At 42.4% G+C, this 18,230-nt stretch overlaps 1 protein-coding gene across 7 annotated transcripts in view; it reads right to left on the reverse strand.

Moving 5' to 3' along the window:
• ACSBG1 (acyl-CoA synthetase bubblegum family member 1) overlaps positions 1 to 18,230 on the reverse strand; it is a 38,374-nt gene that overhangs the window by 5,840 nt on the left and 14,304 nt on the right. For 4 of the 7 annotated variants that reach the window (XM_040600898.1, XM_040600903.1, XM_040600902.1 and 1 more), the window contains exons 3-11: positions 13,919 to 14,136; positions 13,172 to 13,260; positions 12,273 to 12,393; positions 10,030 to 10,110; positions 7,146 to 7,295; positions 4,549 to 4,725; positions 3,851 to 4,032; positions 2,551 to 2,784; positions 1,938 to 2,155 (exon numbers count right to left, since the gene is read on the reverse strand). In XM_040600898.1, coding sequence (XP_040456832.1) covers positions 1,938 to 2,155; positions 2,551 to 2,784; positions 3,851 to 4,032; positions 4,549 to 4,725; positions 7,146 to 7,295; positions 10,030 to 10,110; positions 12,273 to 12,393; positions 13,172 to 13,260; positions 13,919 to 14,136 — 1,470 coding nt within the window. Of the gene's footprint in view, positions 1 to 1,937; positions 2,156 to 2,550; positions 2,785 to 3,850; positions 4,033 to 4,548; positions 4,726 to 7,145; positions 7,296 to 10,029; positions 10,111 to 12,272; positions 12,394 to 13,171; positions 13,261 to 13,918; positions 14,137 to 15,446; positions 15,527 to 15,820; positions 15,942 to 18,230 lie in introns of those variants that run through there. The other 3 variants (XM_040600905.1, XM_040600901.1, XM_040600900.1) reach the window with 3 other exon arrangements.

Below are 18,230 nucleotides of genomic sequence, written 5' to 3' on the forward strand. Positions count from 1 at the left end.
CTATTTTTTCTTTTCATTCCACCTTCCTTTTGCCTTAGTCCTGTTTTTGTCTTCGATCCTCTACCAATCTCTCTGGCACTTAGGTGGTCTTTTTTGTTGTTGGTTTTGGTTTTTTGAGATGTCAGCTTTTTCCCAGCTGATCCAGACAACTAATAACTGTAACAACTTTTTCCACACCTCTATATACTCCCTTGTATGGACTTCTCTAGCTCCATCTTTGTGCTTTGCAGCTAATCCACCCTAAAACTCCTAAGAGCACAAACCAACGAACGAAGTCCTGCTTCGGTCACTAAAAGCAAAGATTCTTTACTATGTTCTGTTAGGTGTTACCTTATTTGGACTTGGAATTAAAACTTTAATGAAAGAGGATTTGCAGGTATTTTATCCCAGACGGTCTACCTATTCTGTAATTTAGAGTAATTGTTATTAGTTCAGCAGTCAAGGAAGATGTAAGTGAAGCACAAACGTTATGATGGAATGAGACAGAGTTGCTAACTGCTGTGCTAAAGGAAAATGAATCAGATAAGAGAGCAAGTTAAATATCAAGGTATCTGCGTTTGGTGCAGGCTATTAATAGTATCTGCTTAAGTCCTGACTCCTGACAGGACACTGTGCCATCCCCTGACAAATTCACCCATCCAGGTCATCTCCCTAGTGATTCATCATATAGTCGAAGATGATAGTTACTCAATTTTTAAATCTTCAGTTACATCTCAACTGTGAGCAATCCTGCTCTCTGAATATGTATCGTGACCAGTCTCACTCTTGCAAGACTTCCAGCTATGTACCGTAATAATACTGAGGTTTATTGCTTTATCTCTAACTTTCCCTCCTGCTCTCAGGCTTCACCACTAGTCCCTGCAAGCATCACATCAGGCATCAGAGGAGCTTGGCACGGACCCATCTCAATAACTTCTGTATCATAGAGGGGCATCTCTCGTTGATACAAGAGCTATTTTCTTTTCAAAAAAAAAAAAAGAGGGTGGGGGGAAAAGAAATATGTAAATATAGTTTTATATAATATATATTTTAAAATAAAATAAATAAATAAAAAAGGAAAGAATTTGAAAAACAGAGGATATTTGCTAATCCTTACAATTACCAGAACATGGCCTTGGGAGAAGGAGCAGACACCATAAATACCTCCAGCTAAGAGGTAACAAGATAAGCTCAAGGAGAACCAGATGGTTAATGCACCAAACAGAAAATTGTTTGAACTATGTGTGACTTATCCTATTCGCCACACTAAAAGATCCACCCTTGAGCAGAGAGCCCCTGCTAACAAAGCCCCCTCCCCACAGAACATGCAGGGTGAAGCTGTACCTTTAGATGGAGATGAGGTTCGTAAGAACCAGTGAGAATTAGGTGTGACTAAACCTAATTGTAGTTCAAAGTGTACAAAATGTTTTACCATGTGTTAAGATTTGTGGATTTACGACCCAGCAGCCATCCCTGTGGAGACACACTCCGCAGTAACATCTTGGCTCCGTGTGTGCAGCGGCTCTTGCACACAGGGTGAAGAGCCCAGGTTTGGGATAACATCGTTACTGTCCACACATTCTAACGTACAATTGAGCCAATTTAGCAAGTTTTAAAAGGAGACTGGACAGTTTAATGAATCATTAGAATCGAAGAAGACACATGAAACCTGCATTATTATTTTATATTACTAACTGTAATTAATACTGAATAAAGGTCTGGGAGATAGACAGCCTCAGCGTAGGAACCGAGTCATCTCCACCAAGTACAGACTAGAGGGAAACCTCTCCTGAACAGGGCACACCACGCTTTCCTCAGAGGAAAGTTTATTTTACTGTCCTGTTAGGTCAGTGCTGCGGCATAGAGGAAATACACCAAATTAGATGGGCCAGTCCTGACAGGTGACTGAGCAGTGCCCAACAGTTACCGTAAACACGGAGCAAGATTTTGCTTATTACCTTTAATTCTTCCAGTGACATAGAGAAAGCCATCCTCGTCTAGTTTTCCTAAATCTCCAGAATGCAGCCACCCATCCTTATCAAAGGCTTCTTTTGTTTTATCTTCCATATTTAAATAGCCCATGAAAACAGTCCTCCCCCAGAAACAGATTTCCCCGTTGCCTTCTTCATCTTCGTCCACCAATTTTACCCTGCAGCCAGGGGCTGGTTTACCACAGCTACCACAGAAGAGCAGAAAAAAGCACAAAAAGCACAGAAATATTAACCATAATACTGATATGACATCTAACATGCCAAATCCCCCAACCTATCGAAATACTAGTGACTGTAGATAACGCCCTGTTACCTGTTTGTAAGCTATAGAGTGTTAACTTGCTAGGGCAGATATGTTGAACTATCTAAGCATTTTTTGCACAAACTCACAACAGAGTGGCAACGCATTGAGAGAAAACAAAATAAGCTATCTTTGCTGAACTTAGTAAATACTCTTCTCATATATTAGTATTCTCATTATTTATATAGATTCCCATATATTAGTAAATATATCTTCTCATAGATGTAATGAAACACATCATATTTTAAACAAATAAATAAATAAATAAGGTCAAATTACCTGTGCTGCCTGTAAATGTAGGGCCCAGATAAGCAATGCGGGCCTGTGGTCTCACTCATCCCATAAGCCTCGTACAAGGTGATGTTCAGACCCAAGAAGAAATACAGCGTTTCAGTATTGAGGGGGGCAGCGCCGGAGAAGTGCTTCTGACAGGCCGACAAACCCAGCGCGCTGCGAATCTTTGCCAGCACCAAGTAGTCTGCTAACCTTGCCCAGAACTGCTTCACATCGCTGCTGAGTACCGAACACACAAGGGAAGGAGACAGTAAGTCACAGCAACCAATGAAACTTCCAAAACAAAATCAGACACAGATTTTGTTTAGGGATGTATTTGGTTTCAGGTGTTGACAGAAGTTACATCAGTAAGAACAGGTCACACATTTGACATTTTTTTCATTCATTCAGTGGCTTTCATTGCTAATGAACTCCAACTCTTGGGGTGTCTGAATACTGCAAATACATAAAGAATCTATAAAATTACATTGTAGAAAATAAAGCTCATGTATTCCTGATTCTTTATCAATTAAATGTGTCTATGAGAACCTATACTGCTAAAATCTGAACATTTCCAGCCCTATGTGAAAAGCTGAATTATCAGACCAGCAAAGCAGCATCACTGCACAACCTTTGGGAACACCATTTTCTGTAAGCACTTTCACACTCCATTGCATCACACTTTAAAGAACTTGGAAACAGGAAATAATTGTGAATAACTTAAATATCTGAATTTATACAACATTCTTTGTCAGGGCAATCTAACGGAGAAAAACACCAACATTATTCAGAACAGAAGTGATTTAATTAGAGCTCAGCGAGTTCTTCGGGGGTGCCCCTGATTTTCTGTGTGGCAGAGATGTTCCTACTCACACAGTGCACACCGCAGTGTCGTAAGCTGTTCTGTCTGGGCTGTCCCCCAAACTTGCCCCCTCACATACGCATCCTCCAAATCTCCTCTCAGCAGCACCCAGCTCGCAGCAGCACCCAGCTCACAGTGACACGCTGCGTCAGGGCGCTCCCCCTGCCGAACACCAACCTCTCCAGTTCACAGACAACAGCACTGGGGAACGTGTCCGTGGGAGTATGATCTCAGGAAGGATGGAGGGACACAACTGTCACCTGTGTTTAAGATCAGCCTACTTATCTGGTAGTTACACCCCCCTTCTTGCACTGTATTCGCTGTGTTGCCAGGCTAGATTTTACCCACTCACACTTGGAGTCCCGCTGCCGCACGCTTATTTATTTATTACAAGCAGACAGCCACTTTTAGGCTGATGGCAATCTTACCCTCTGCAATACATACCTGCTTGAGCACTTCAGGTTTCTCTCTAAGCTAAGTGCCATAGCCCATGACAGCATCTTCTTCTTCATAAATCCTGACTGAGCAGAAGCGTCCTTTAATTTCTCCATGATTTTCTCCCACACTCGGGGAACCCCCATGTGAGATGTTGGCTGCACTTCTCTCAGTGTGTTGATCAAGCTGCCCTGTTAAAATCGTGAAATCGTTTCAACATTCTGCGAAAGGCCCGCAGCAGTGCTGAAGGGGCTTGCTGATGCAGTCTGCATGGTGTAATACTAATGTGTAGAACCTCACTGAACACCCAGGACATAAAGAAGGACTGCTGAACCTGCTCCAGTCAGACAGATGCGCCAACACGTGCCAGCTCTGGCACCTCAGGGGAGGCACATGCACAAGAAGGAAAACACATGGGTGGTTTTGTTCCTTTTGCCTCCCTTTCCTCCAAAAATTGCTTATACTGCTTTCACTTTAGATGAATACTCTTTTGCCTTTAAAGACCTTACCAATCTAGATTATATATTTTAGTTGCAGCCTATAGCACTGGATCCCAAGTCTAATGGATTTTATTTTTCCATAATTTTTACAATAATGGACTCTCAATCTTCATCCTCTGCAACTCTTCAAAAATCATATTCTTTCCTTGGGATGTTATCTGAGAGGAAGAAGCACAAGCTTTATTAGGTGCAACACAAGGCAGGTACCTTCAGAGCATCTGGCTCAGCAAAGTACACTTGCTCGCCCCACTTGATTCCAGTCCACAGGTCGTATATCTGCGCGGCTATGTGGCTGAGCGGGAGATAACTGACTATAGATTCCTGCTGGACCTCTGCAGGTTGCATATCTCCTGCTCTGCTGCAATGTGCTGATGTCCAAGTTATCTGTTTAAATAAATAATAAAACACGTTAGGTATGATGGTTTGTTGGTATTTTTGTGTTGGTTTTTTTTTTATTTTTTCCTTTTAACACAAACTAAGGATCCTCATGCTGTGCTAATGTAACTATGAAGAATCTGTGCTCACAGAATTTGCTGAAGACATTGAAATCTTTGACAACACACCAGACTGTTAGTTCCCTGGGGGACACTCAGTCAAAAGCAAGATGAACACGGCAGCAACATAGACTTGCAGATAACGTAAGTAAACGCAATCTTTCTCCTGCCTGCCTGGGCTCTGAATACCACCAGCTCCCAGCCCTAGTGACACACCGAGCAGGGCAGCCACGGGCTGGATGGACAAGGAATAAATTGATCTGTCCCTTCTTTTGCAGCGCTCCTACTGTGCATACTTTCCTATCAAGCTGGCACTTTTCACCACTGCTACGTCTATACGTTTAGCTGAAAAAGAACAATAAATACTCAGTGATCAGTGAGCTCCAAGGACATTTCAGTATCAGCAACAAGCTCATTGTCTTGGAGTAACCATCCCCTGGCCAAGCACTGAGGAAGACAGCAGCTGTATTCTGCTCCTCTGGGATCCTCTGGTGTATTCACCGTGGGGGTTCACAAATGACAGCCCCCCCCCCCCCTTGAGTGGGACTCCATAGGTGAATATTTTTGAAGATGTGCTGCTTGACTTCTTAGTGAAACTGGATGATGCTTCCCTCCCTTCTTCCCAATTCCTAATTTATCTCAGAAGATGCAGTCCAGGGATGCTAAATATGCATGTCTTCATTATCAGAACATAGCATATGGAAGACCCACAAATACATGTGATGGTATATCTTTTCCCTCCCCCCTCAATTGCGCACAGCAAAAAAACCCCACCAAAAATCCAGTAACACACAAAAAACCCGAACCCATCCACCCCCGACCCCCCAAAAAACCACCAAAACCCTGAAGAGGAACAGCTCTTTCCCAGAGGAGTCTAATCTAAAATGGGGAGGGCAGGACACAGCAGTGAAGAGATACAAATCACATGCAGTATTGCTGTCACACTACATTCCTGCCAGCTCCTTTTCTTTGTACCGTACAAGTGTACATTTGGTCTAAGGAAACACAGATTCTGAGAGGTTTTCAAGGAGCAGCATGCTGTCAGGCCGGGCCACTCCAAGTTCAGACGGCAGCACTGGACAAGTGGCTATGGGGGACGAACAGAGCAGGCAGGATGGGATGTTTTTGAGATGTGGCTGTATCGATTGCTTACCCTTGTCCCCCCCAAGCCTCCCAGCCGCAGGCACTCTCACAGCAGAGCTGTGCGGGGGGCACACACGACTGATTCAGCACTGGTTTTGCACAGGGACAGTACCAAACATCTTTTGACTAAAGAAGGCAGCAGCACAGCCACAGGCAAGGCATGTTTTCCACTGTTCGTCAACATAAAAATAGCCTGATTGTGATCAGCAGCCAGGAATAGTTTGGCAGCTAACGTGGAAATGACACCAGACCCCTCTGAGATGGAAAAGCATAGGATGTGCAATGTCAGATCAGTCTTTTTGTCTACCATATCCACTGTGTTCTGCCTCCAGACACCACTGTACCGTTTCCCTACATCTGGGCGAATTGCTCCTCACAGTGTGCACATCTGCAATAGTTTCTGCTTTATTTTGAGAGGAGAGGCCACAGCTTAGACCAGCCTTTTCACAGATTGTCTGTGTGTTCAGAAAGGCTCCCTGCTTTCCACTCCTGCTCAGCCACCCTAAAAAACTAACAACATAAAACCCCCAAAAACCTGCACTACAGATCTTTGCTAGCAGACCTCTGCAGAAAGTCCTTTTTGCAGACAACTTTGCTCTTCTCTGTCACTGGGAAATTTTCTGTTCACAGCAATGCAGGTGGGGCTATTCCAGTACCAGCACTGTGCACTAGAGTTGTACTGTCCTCCAGTGAAAGATGTAGAAACCCAAGTCTAGTAATACAATATCGCCAACCAAAGCAAAAAACCCACACATTCACCCCCATTTTAATAAAATTTGCGAAAGCAGCCTATCAAGCTGTTCTGATAGATGATGTATATGATTTGCTTGTTTTAAGATGACTGTGACATCACCTGAGAGACCTTATGCCACTCCATGAATTCTCTTTATGAATATATGCATTATATCTCAAGAAAACCAGTGAATAATAACAAACTGTTCAGTCTTGTGAAATGCTAGTTTGAATGGAGTTTCATTTTTTTACCTTGCTTATACTTCACTGGAAATTGCTGACTGCGTTTTGAATATTGCTTTGTAGTATGCTACCCATGTTGCAAAAGCAAAAGCATTTCAAGGCTCTAGTACGTACATGTAATTTCAAAACACAGGAATAAATCTCCGCATACTTTGCTATTTTTATGGTAAAGGAAGAGCCTAAAGTACATACATTGTCATGACTCAGCATAGCTCCTTTTGGCTTCCCAGTTGTTCCGGATGTGTATATTAGTACACAGCATTGATTTGGCTTTTGGGAGTTAATAATATCATCCAAAGTAGAATCAGATACGTCATCTCCCAATTCCAGAAACTCTTCCATCTAGAATATGTAACAGAAAAGATAGGATAGAAAATGCTCCTTACAAGTGGGAAAAATGCAGTACCTTACCAGTCTCAAAAATGGCAGGAACCTTCAGTGCCTGGCTCTGAACGTGTTTCCCAAGCAAGTTTCCACCGCCCACATTAGATATATGGCAAGGCCAGCTCAGAACGTTACATGTCAACTGCACACAGGCTGTCCTAAACTGTGCTGCCATGAGGCTTTTCAGTGTCTAAGGGAATAGTAATACTATTCCTCCGCCAAGATGGATACTATGGAAAAGTCACAGAGGCTAAAATTCTGTTACTATCTCACACTATCACAATGATTTTTAATCTCATTTAAAATAATCTGGATGTACCATTTTTTTAAGTCAGAGTACACTTGTGACATTGCATCTACAATGCCTTGTCCTCTATATAAATACAAATATAAATCTAAGCAACTGGATGAAAAGTTTCTTTGCAAAAGCATCATTATCTAGATGTGTGAATGTCTGCCCAAATTATCTGCTATTTTATAGCAAACAGAGCAAACAGATGCTGGTCACAACTTCCATTCAAATTTGGCTCAATCTAGAATGAGCAAAACCTTTTATGATGCTGGACTTTTGTGCTGCACAAATTGGCCCAGCAGAATGCTGAACCTGATCTTCTATATTAGATTGGTTGCTCCCAGATACTTCTATTGCCTGCACCTGATACACTGCCGAGTGTACCGTTGATTTCTATGCTAATCGAAAACCAGTGTATAACAACATTTTTTAAGAAAGCCAATAATCAAACAGTCAGTTTCCCATGGGAATCAGATGATTGACACTGTGCTACAGAACTGTGTTATTCAAACACAAAATGCAGCACCTCCACTCCTCAGTGATTCCTCAGAGATCTATCTAGGGCCACTCAGCAGCGAAGGGGTGATGCAAAGGGCAGCAGAGGTGAAAAAGGAGAGGATGTGCTTGAGTTCATCGTTTCCTTCAGACCTCTGCCATTGCCAGTGGGCTACTAAGGCTACAATGGTTAGCCTCTGTGGCACCTAGACTTCCCCTTCTTGGGTGGCAAGGCTACCCTAAGGATCCCTCATCAGTTTTATGCTTTCTTGCAACAAACCACATCTCTGAAAAGAGATGAAGCAGCTCTGTAGCAAACAGAGGCTTTGTCACAGCCTATCCCTTCCCAACAAAATGTGGCTGCATCAATCTCACGAGCTCCTGGAAAGTCTGGAGGTGCCAAGGATGTAATTGTTTGTGTGTGACTTAGCAGTTGTTCCTGTTTTCCTGACCCTGCTGTCTTCTCAAACTAGAATGCATTAATCACTGCGCATCTGTTGTCTAGGCTTTGTTTACTGAACAGGACCCGCAACAGACAGTGTGCCCATTCCACAGAGCATGAAAGGTACAAAAAGCCAGTCACACACGCTACTGACTTTGCATTTGCCTTCTGGAAACATGCACTCATCAGTGAACCAGGGCTCTGCCTTTACTGCAGCAACTGCTCATTACAGGTTAGCTGTCAACTTGCAACACAAATCCCTTTTATCACGTCATGTGGTTTGGGTGGTTTGTTTTACATCAAACCTAATAAACAAACATTTCTGCCTTCGGTGATTTGACCTCTGATTTTTCCTCTAGCAACATAAACTATGGCAACTGTCAGACACCCTCACAGCTGCCCTTCTCCATTGGGAAAACGTGTCCAACGTGACACCTGAACAGGGTGTTGTCAAGTGTATCAGTTCTCGGGTATTCAGGTTTCAGCAACTGAATGGTGTTCTGGAATTCATTGCTAGTACTCCCTCTTCTTACTAAGAAATATAAATAGTAAGGTCTTCTTTGTATTAATTTTTTTGTTGTACTGAGATGCAAGGCACGCTCTACACCAGTATGTATGGCAGTGTAACGGTACCTGTTTATTACTAGAGAGTTACATTACATTGCTGTGCCACATAGCAAAAGAAGGTATGATTAAAACAAGTGCAGAAGACTTTTCTTGTGTACCCCTCAGATTATAAAACCCACAAATATTTTAGAATACTTATATGCTGCTATCTTCATTAATATCTATTTTTTTCCCCAGTTTAAGTTTTTCAGCCTAAAATCTGACAATCTGTAGTCCACTTAAAATGCTAATTTTTGTATTCTTATTACTTAACTAGTTTCAATTATATTTTCAAAATATATTGGAATAACATGTTTATAAAAATCTGTTCTGCTTCAAGTCCTCACATTTCTTAAAAGCTGGACTTCTACCACTCAGTCCTTTGTCCCTTTTTCTGCTTTATTTTTATCATGTGACACAAAGCAAACTCTCCATGTGGTCCATAGTTATTTCTCTTCGCTTGTTGCCTGTGACCAGAAGTATTTGGTGCAAACAAAATGTGATTATCATCTGTAAAAGCACAAGTGTTTTCATGTTCTTGGATCCGCTGTAACTAACCACAATTCAGTTTTCACTAGCACCAGTGGACAACTGTTACTGTAGCTGTTCTGAGAGCACACAGTCTCACCTGAAGCCTACAGGGGCTTCATTAACCCGGTCAAGTAAAAAGCCAAGAAGACCCAAGACAGACAGTTAAGCAATGTAGCTCTAATTTTAAGTTAAACAGAAAAAGCTGGTGAACCTTTTGAATGTGCTTGCTGGAACACAAGGTAAACATCCTACAGATTACACATAGTAGAAATTCATCAAATAAATAATATCCCATGAATTATAACTCTGTTTTAGCATTCACATACCGTATACAAATTTGGATGTCTCTCTGGAATGGAATCCTTATATAGCACAACGGCTTTCAAGTGTGGCAAGCGATTCCAGATCTGTTGGATTTTTAAAAACAAATTTATTATTTATTACTTATATCTTATGAAGTTTTTTTCCCATTAAAATACTGCCAAAACTGTAATGGCTTGGCAGTCACAAGAAACCCCGTTTCCCTCTACCCTCAAATATTCTCCCCTAAACTTACAACTAGCTCAACAAGGAGTGGAGGGGGGGAAGGAGGGGAAAAAAAGATGCTATAGAGTCTGCTCTAGAAAACCTGTTTTCAGTCAAAAGATGGGGGAAAAAATAGTACAGTAGAAATGGCTCCTCGGCATCCTCTCTTGTGACACACCAAAGGGCACATCAAGGAACAGTCTAGGTCAGGCTAGAAGCTGATCTGAACTGCTGTGGTTACTGATACAGATGGAGCACATCCCTCAGCAGCACCTTTTGTTAAACTGCTGAAGAAATTCCTACCTCCTTAAAGAAACAAAAGAGAAAGCTATATGCACTTTTTAAGAATAAATAAAAACATGAGACTGCAGGGCTTACAGGCCGACAGCAATGCTGCTGCTTTCGGCAGCTCGCCCTCCGCTTTGCGTGGCTGCAGACAGCATCTATCACACCCACCCCTGCGGGACCCGAGCCCCACACATGCCTTTGAATTAATCACATTGTGAACGGACTTGATCAGCCTGCCAGCAGCACAAAAGCGGGCCTTGATGGTCACCATTACGTATATACTGTTCAGATCACAACTGAAATGTTATTATTTCGGTCTTAGGTTCTTCCTGAAAAAAACAAAAGCTTCTAAAACCTCTCAGCTGGATTAAGCAGTGCTGGCCAGAGCTGTCTTGTCTTTTTCTAGATAGAAATGTGTGTTAATCAAAGCCCTTGAGCTCAATTTACAGTCTCTCTGCATGTCCATGCCAGCACAGCACAGCTTTCAGTCCACGACACTGCAGGGCTTCCTGACTGTGCTTTTCCAGAATACTTACAAAAATCTCTCTTCCTCCAAATCACATGAAAAACAGAACAACAAAATGCAAAGTAATTAATATATAACCTATATGATGTGCATGTGAAAAAATCCCACAGACATTTTCTCTCTGGCAGGTGCAATGTTTTTGGCAGAAAACTCCACCATGGGCCCTCCACTCCACCCCCCTGCTTCAGCAACTGCAGCTGGTGCCAGTGCAACAACTCATCTCCAGCCACGGCCCCCTGCACCCACCAGGGTGACCCCTGCCCGGGAGCGGGGCTGTGCCCCCTCCCCCACTCACACAACAGGGACCTTCCGCCAAATGGTCCTTCCACCTGCACGGACCCGCTCAGAGCTGCCATGGCCTGTCAGAACTGTGACCGTTCCTTAGAGACTCCTTGTCTCTCACAGGAACCCCTCCCACCAACCCCCAGCACCAGCGGAGACCTGGAGCAGGAAGGGACCCACAGGGACGGCGGGGCCCAGCTCCCTGTGCCAGGCAGGGCAGCCTAGCGCCAACCCACCACCGCACGCTGCCCGCTGCCCGCCAGCTCCAGGGCACCAGCTGCTGCCACCAGTTCCAGCCACTGCCACCAGCTCCAGCCACTGCCCACTGCCACCAGCTCCAGCCACTGCCCACTGCCACCGGCTCAGGCGTTTCGGGCTGCAGCTGCCCGTTTGTACTGAGGCAGGACCAATGGGATCCAGTGTACACTGGGACAGGGCCCAGTCTGTACTGGGAGGGGCCTAGCAAAGAGCAGTAAACTGAACAGCCTTTATGGTTAATACTACAAGCAGGAAAAGATGACACTTTGGGAAGACGAAATTCTGGACGCTATAATCTTTAATATTTAAATGGCAGGCCTTTCCAAACTGGCATCACCATAACCTCTTCCACATACGTGATCTGCGCTTTCCCAAAGAGAATCAGGTGGTGACATTATAAAGGCAGGATCTTTATAAAGAGTGGGGGGGTTCTCCAGGTGGGCTTGCAGTGCCCCAGCCCATGAGCTCTGCTGGAGAGAACCAGAAGCACCAAGGTGCCAGCCACTGGCACTGCAAGGAGCAGGGCTGCACGGCCCCCAACAGCCCAAACACCAGGCAGCAGAGTTCCCACCAGGAACACTCCCATGGAAGGGTTCACAACAGAGATGGTGAATATGGTATTCGGGACCTATACAGCATCAAGAAATGGGAAAATTTTGGCTTTTCAGTAACCATTTGGCCATGTTATACCTGCATTATCTTGTCCAATTGTTTCCAGTTTTCCACAACCATGATATTGGTTTTGCTGTCATGAGCAATGTAGTGGCAGGCCTCAGGAGAACTGGTTGTATATATTCCTGTGACAATTCCTCTGCAGAAATAGATACACATAGAACATATATTTATATACATACACACACATATACATGCACTTAGTATCAAAACGAATAATAATCAAGGATTAAATGAAAGCTGAAAGAGTACGACTATGTGCAAGTAAACAGCAGCACGGCTGCCATGTTTATTTCAAGTATTCAGATATACATTAATATCCATCAATATCTCTGATATACGCACACGGTAAAAATTAATCTCTGACCTCTGTGCAGCAGAAGATGCCACAGGCTAGGAGTCAGCATTTTGACGCACTGAAGGCTATGTGAGAATTAGCTCAGGAAGTGGTAAAACACCCACTTATGTCCTCCTGCTGTTCAAGCTGCACAGAGGTACCAATTTGAATTTCACTGGCACAGCAACAGCTTAAGAGGTAAAATCCAAATTGTATAAACAGGTATCAGTCAGTATTTATCTGTCACTTCATCTACTTGAACGTATCTTGCTGTAGACAAACATAACGTATAAAACTGGGAGTCTCATCTGTTTCCCACATCTTCCAGTGATAAGATACTGTACAAAAGCTTCTGTGTGACTGTCACAGTCACATGTCCATAGCAAACAGGCTCGATTTCTAAGTGTCTGGACTATCTCAGACATACTGAAAGCTATGAGACTCCAGCAGGTTGGTGAACATGCTGATCAGCTGCAGCACAACTTCCAAGACAAGACAACAAATACTGATTTGCTACATTTCCAGACCTAGCAAAACAGAAATCCCAAATCCCTCACAAAATCAAGTCAAAAAGTCTTACCCAGCAAAAACAGCTCCAACAGCTGAGATGAACCATTCTGGAGAATTAAATCCAAGGATTGATACGCTGTGAAATCGTTCTAGACCAAGCTTAAAAAATAAGCATAAGGTTGTATGATATAGGCACATTGGAGAAAACCATACAGTATTAAACATAGACACAATATAAAGCATGGGAAGTTTTGATATACTTCTTATTTCAGTATTGCCAAGACATGTCCATGCACATCTCTGTGTTGGTATCCAGGCAAACCCAGTATTTATCAGCAATTCACGTGATGCAAACTTTCCACTACCTGCTGTAGTCGGGCTGAGCTCTGCTGCCCTGAAGGGCCCAAAACGTTTCAATATGAACAAAAGCGTGAGTACTAATCTTACCCTTTATTTCGTCTGTTTCAAAATCTGTCCTTATCTTGCCAAATTCAGTGCAGCTTTCACCTGTTTTTGTTTTTTTTTTTAATCTTCAGGCCTTATACTGATCTTTGTACTCATGCCCCTTCGAGACAGTGCAACACAGCAGCTCCTCACTTGCAGCCAAGTTCACTTGACAGCAGTGTTATCTCTTCGACCAAAACCAATTTTCATTGTTGTCATTTCAATAAAGAATGTGACTACTGACCTTCAATTAATTGGGAAAAGCCTTTTATATTGGTTTTGGTGGGTGGTTTATTTATTTATTGTTTTGTTTTGGGATTTTTTAAGGAAACAAAGAAAAAAAAAAGGAACTGATTTTGTTTCCTGTACCTACCTTCAAGAAGCTCTTGGCTGCTTTCCTGGAGAGGCAGTAATACTCTGAAAAAGTTATCTTCTCCCATTTTCCATCTTTTTTGCTGGCCAAAGCATTAAGAGATCCATATTTTTCTAGACTCTCCTTGAACATCTGATGAACTGTTATGGGAGTCTGTGGACATGAGTTATCTATTCGCAGCCTGACTCTGCCGTCAGCAAAGGAAGTCCACAGAGACTCTGGGAAGGAAAGCATTATCATCAAGGAATTCTGTCGTTGGAAAAACACTGTGTGACTGTACCGAGACAAGGGGATTGATAAAGATGCAGGACCAAGCACAACTCTGGCACTTCCCACCCTTTGAGAGGAGGGCTTTACCATTTTATAACTACCACCAAATATGCCATGCAGAAAGGGAAATCTTTATTTCTTACGCTTCTTTGTGCATTTTGAATAAAATGCCATCATACAGAATGATGCTGATCTGTGTGTTACAGGCACACCACCAATCCCAGCAGATTCTGTTAGCCCACACTCAGCCCTGCACAACCCACTGCCCTTGAGCAGTGAGCAGGAGGAGCTGGTGAATCAGAAGGCTACAGAGATCTGAAAGATCCGAAACTTCCACCCCTGTTCAGCACTCAAGCTCCTTTTGTTTGCAGCTCTTTCCTCCCTCCTTCCCCTTCAGCTATTCTCCTTCATCCTGCCTCTGTTCCCCACTACTCCGCACAGGTTTTTTGCTTGGTCATCTGCCCTGTGTCTAGTACGTACATCCACTTCACTCCTGTCCTGCCCTATTTCCACATCATCTTTCACCTTCTTCTGCTCTTGCCTTCCTCACCCTCTGTTTCTGTCACCCACTTTTTTAGCCCTGTATTTTTCCTCCCCTTCCTTGACAGGACACAGGCACAGAGGAACCACTACCATCACCTGGCTCTCACGGCTGGTGCCAAAGGCTGGAGCAGTCCCTGGCATTCACAAGGAATGACGCTCAGAGACTCTACTTGGCCCTTGCAAACCCAGCAAGAAGCAGGCTGAGTATAAATACACTCCTTAGAGAATGTAGGCGTTAGTAAGTTGGCAAAATTTAGATGAATTCCCACAAGGAAGACAAAAAGATACCCATGACTCCCCAGCCAACAAGTCAGTTCCCATACTTCTGAACCAAATAGTACAAGAACATTTTAAGGACATTTTTGCCTTAGATTTACTTTCATAAATTTAGAAGTATTTTTACCATAAACTTAAAAAAGATATATATTCTATAGAGAGCTCGTGGAAAAATTCACATCAAAGACCTTAGGTTTGTCAGAAATTTTGTCAGAAAATACAACTTTTTGAAGTTTCTGATACAAGTTAATAATCACAATTGTTTTTACTACACCTACGGAAAGCAAAACCTGTATAGAAAGCTCAGCTAGTATCTATACTGTTTCCTGGTACCTCAGTGGCTGAAAAGAACAGTTCTGGAGTGCTCAAAATACAACACATTTCACATCCCTCTCAAATGCTATTCCTCTAGGTACTTCATAGTGGGCCCCCAAACTACCTCTGAGCATTTCTGGCAATGCAGGAACTCATCAGCCAGCGCTGGATCCACATGCGCGCTTCAGAACACGCTTGCAGCCTCACTCAGCTCACGTCTACAATCTGCACAGAGAACCAGAGGCATGGCCAGCTATTGTAAGCTCACAAGTGTACATAAAGAAAAAAGCCAAACTCAACTTTCTCTTGTAGCAAAAAAAAATTCATTCCTTAGCAGTGCAGAATAGCTCATGCACAGTCAGCTGGTAAATGAAGAAACACCAAAACAAGCCTATTCTGCTGCCAGTACTCCGTGAAACTATTTCTGAAGATTTCACTGCCCCATGCTATTTCCTAGCATGTGCAGAGTATTTGGGGGGTGGGGGGGTGGAAATTCACCTTTTTATCCCCTCCCAGGTAAGGAGATAAAACCCCTGGTACAGAAAGTGAACTGAGCAGCCAGGCTGTGATGTGTTTCCATCCAGGATTAATGGCCCTGGCTCACATTATGTTCCATTCACCATCCTGACTCACAGTCTTGCATTTGTTCTCTTGACAAACAAAGTAATAATGACAGCAATAAATACAAATAAAGCTGCTTTATCTCCTTGTGCCTTCATCTTCTCGTATGTAAATTGCATATAATGATTTTCAAAACACAGGTGTGGAGCTTTGCTTCGGTCACTGGAGGAAGGGCATCAAATCCAGACAGTTTAGAAAATAAGTATCTATAACAGATTCTAGGTAATAAACAGCCTTTATCGAAGTGTAAACAAATCTGTTATGAGTAAGTGTTTCTGCACTTAACCCCAACCCTGGTGTGGAAAGGATGAGCGAGCGATAAGGGCTCTGAGAGAAGCTGGCATTAATCGAAATGCTTATTTTCTGCAGTGACACACCAAAGCCCAGATGAAAAACTCTGTGTCATGTTCTGGCTTCTAAACCAACGAGGCTGGCAGGGATTGCAGGTGTGACTGGGCACAGGTGGGTGACTGCTCTGTTCAAAACAAAATCATACCATAAAGAGCTAAAATACATTCTTTTCCATTTATTATTAAAAACGCTCTTGAACAAATAGTATCTGTCTTCACAGGAACTGAAAATTAGCAACATTTCTACAACATTACAGAAGTTGCATAATTACTACCTTTTCACTGCAGATGTACAATAGATAACAGAATAGCTTCTACAGAGTGAAAATCAATCAAATCATTGCATTATCTATACACAGAAACCAAAAAGGTACTTTGAAACTTTTGCTTTTCCTTATACAGTTCTTTCTGGTGTCAAAAAGGCATCTTTGACAAAGACTAAGAACAGAATCAGTTTCACGGAGACTCAGTAAATCACTTTAATAATACACAATATATACTGCAAAGGACTATCAACTTGAATGACCATTCAATGTCTATTCTTGCATTTATTTGCAGGTAGAACTTAAATCTAAAACCAGTTTCCAAATCTGAATAAACCAAATAACCCTGAAGATCTAATTATTCTGTCCTATAGAATTCGTAAAAACGGCACAACATGAACATACTCTGCTGTCAGTTTGCGGAGGGATTTTGAGCAGAGCTCATCCTTCTCCGGCAGAGCCTGGGGAGGAATGGCTTGCTAAATACTGAATGAATAGATTATAAACTTTGGGAAAAGCAAAACAGCGAGCTGTGCCTCACTAGCATCTGAAAGTCAAACTGCAATGTCCAGGCTGGAAATTAACTCTAGCACCTGAAACCAAAATGGAAATCGCAATAGAGATCCTTTAAATACACGATTAGCATTGGTACATTATACACCTGTAAGTTTACAGAGAGCATAAGAAAAAAACTAAAACAGCATTCCAGCTCAAAGTACTCAATGCCACTGCAAACAAACAGGAATATTTGTTGCTTCCCTCTTTCTTCCAGTAACTCCTATCACCTGCATTATTCTTTGTACCCAAAATGCTTTTTTCATTCACTACTATGTGATCTTGGCTCGTGTCCTTCATATGATGAAGGTCAGAGATGGTGAGAAAAGATTTGCTCCTGAGTAAGACTATTTTGTCAGATAGAACAAGAAACGGCAGAGATTTCATTGAGATAGGTAGTCTTGACTGTCACTGTTTGAGCCTCTTCAAGTGTTCCCCCTCCGTGTCATTCTCTCCAAGGCCAAATTCCCTGATCAGATTAAATTTTCCATGATTCACTGTTTTTGCTGCTGAAGGACAAGATGGCACAGAGTAGTCTCATAACATACAGTATGTAACAGGGTGACGGTACTGCAGTTTGTCTTAGGAACTGCTCTAAGCACAGCTGTTCTAAATATTTTGTATTTTAGGTGTACAGTTTTTCCACTAAAGTCTAGTTTTTCAACAAGAAACTTTACAGGAGAAGAGAAAAATAGTTAAAAGCTTTGTTTACCACTTAAACACCTGGAGAGTTTCCAGTTTTTTTACAATATAATCCTAGACTTGTGAACCATTTACTCGTGAATACTGATTTATAAAAGCACATTTGTTATTTAATTATTTTCTACCAAGTCTGAAATAACATACAACATAAACACATTACAATTTTTGTATTTTTATTAGCCAATTGTTATTCCTTTCCGCTATGTATGACTGAACAGTTGTGGCATAGTACAGGCTGGCTGTCCCAGCCCAGATATCAAAAATTACTTTAAACAGACAAAGTAAGTGCGAGTCCTTCTGTTTTTTTTCTCTCCATGAATAATCCAGCTGGCTGAAATTGCTGGACCTCTGGGATGAATGAAGGAGACTGTGTACTAGTTTAAAAAAAAATAAAAGGAGGAAAAAACACTAATCCTA

This window comes from Falco naumanni, chromosome 7 (assembly GCF_017639655.2).
Source record: "Falco naumanni isolate bFalNau1 chromosome 7, bFalNau1.pat, whole genome shotgun sequence".
NCBI lineage: Eukaryota > Metazoa > Chordata > Aves > Falconiformes > Falconidae > Falco > Falco naumanni.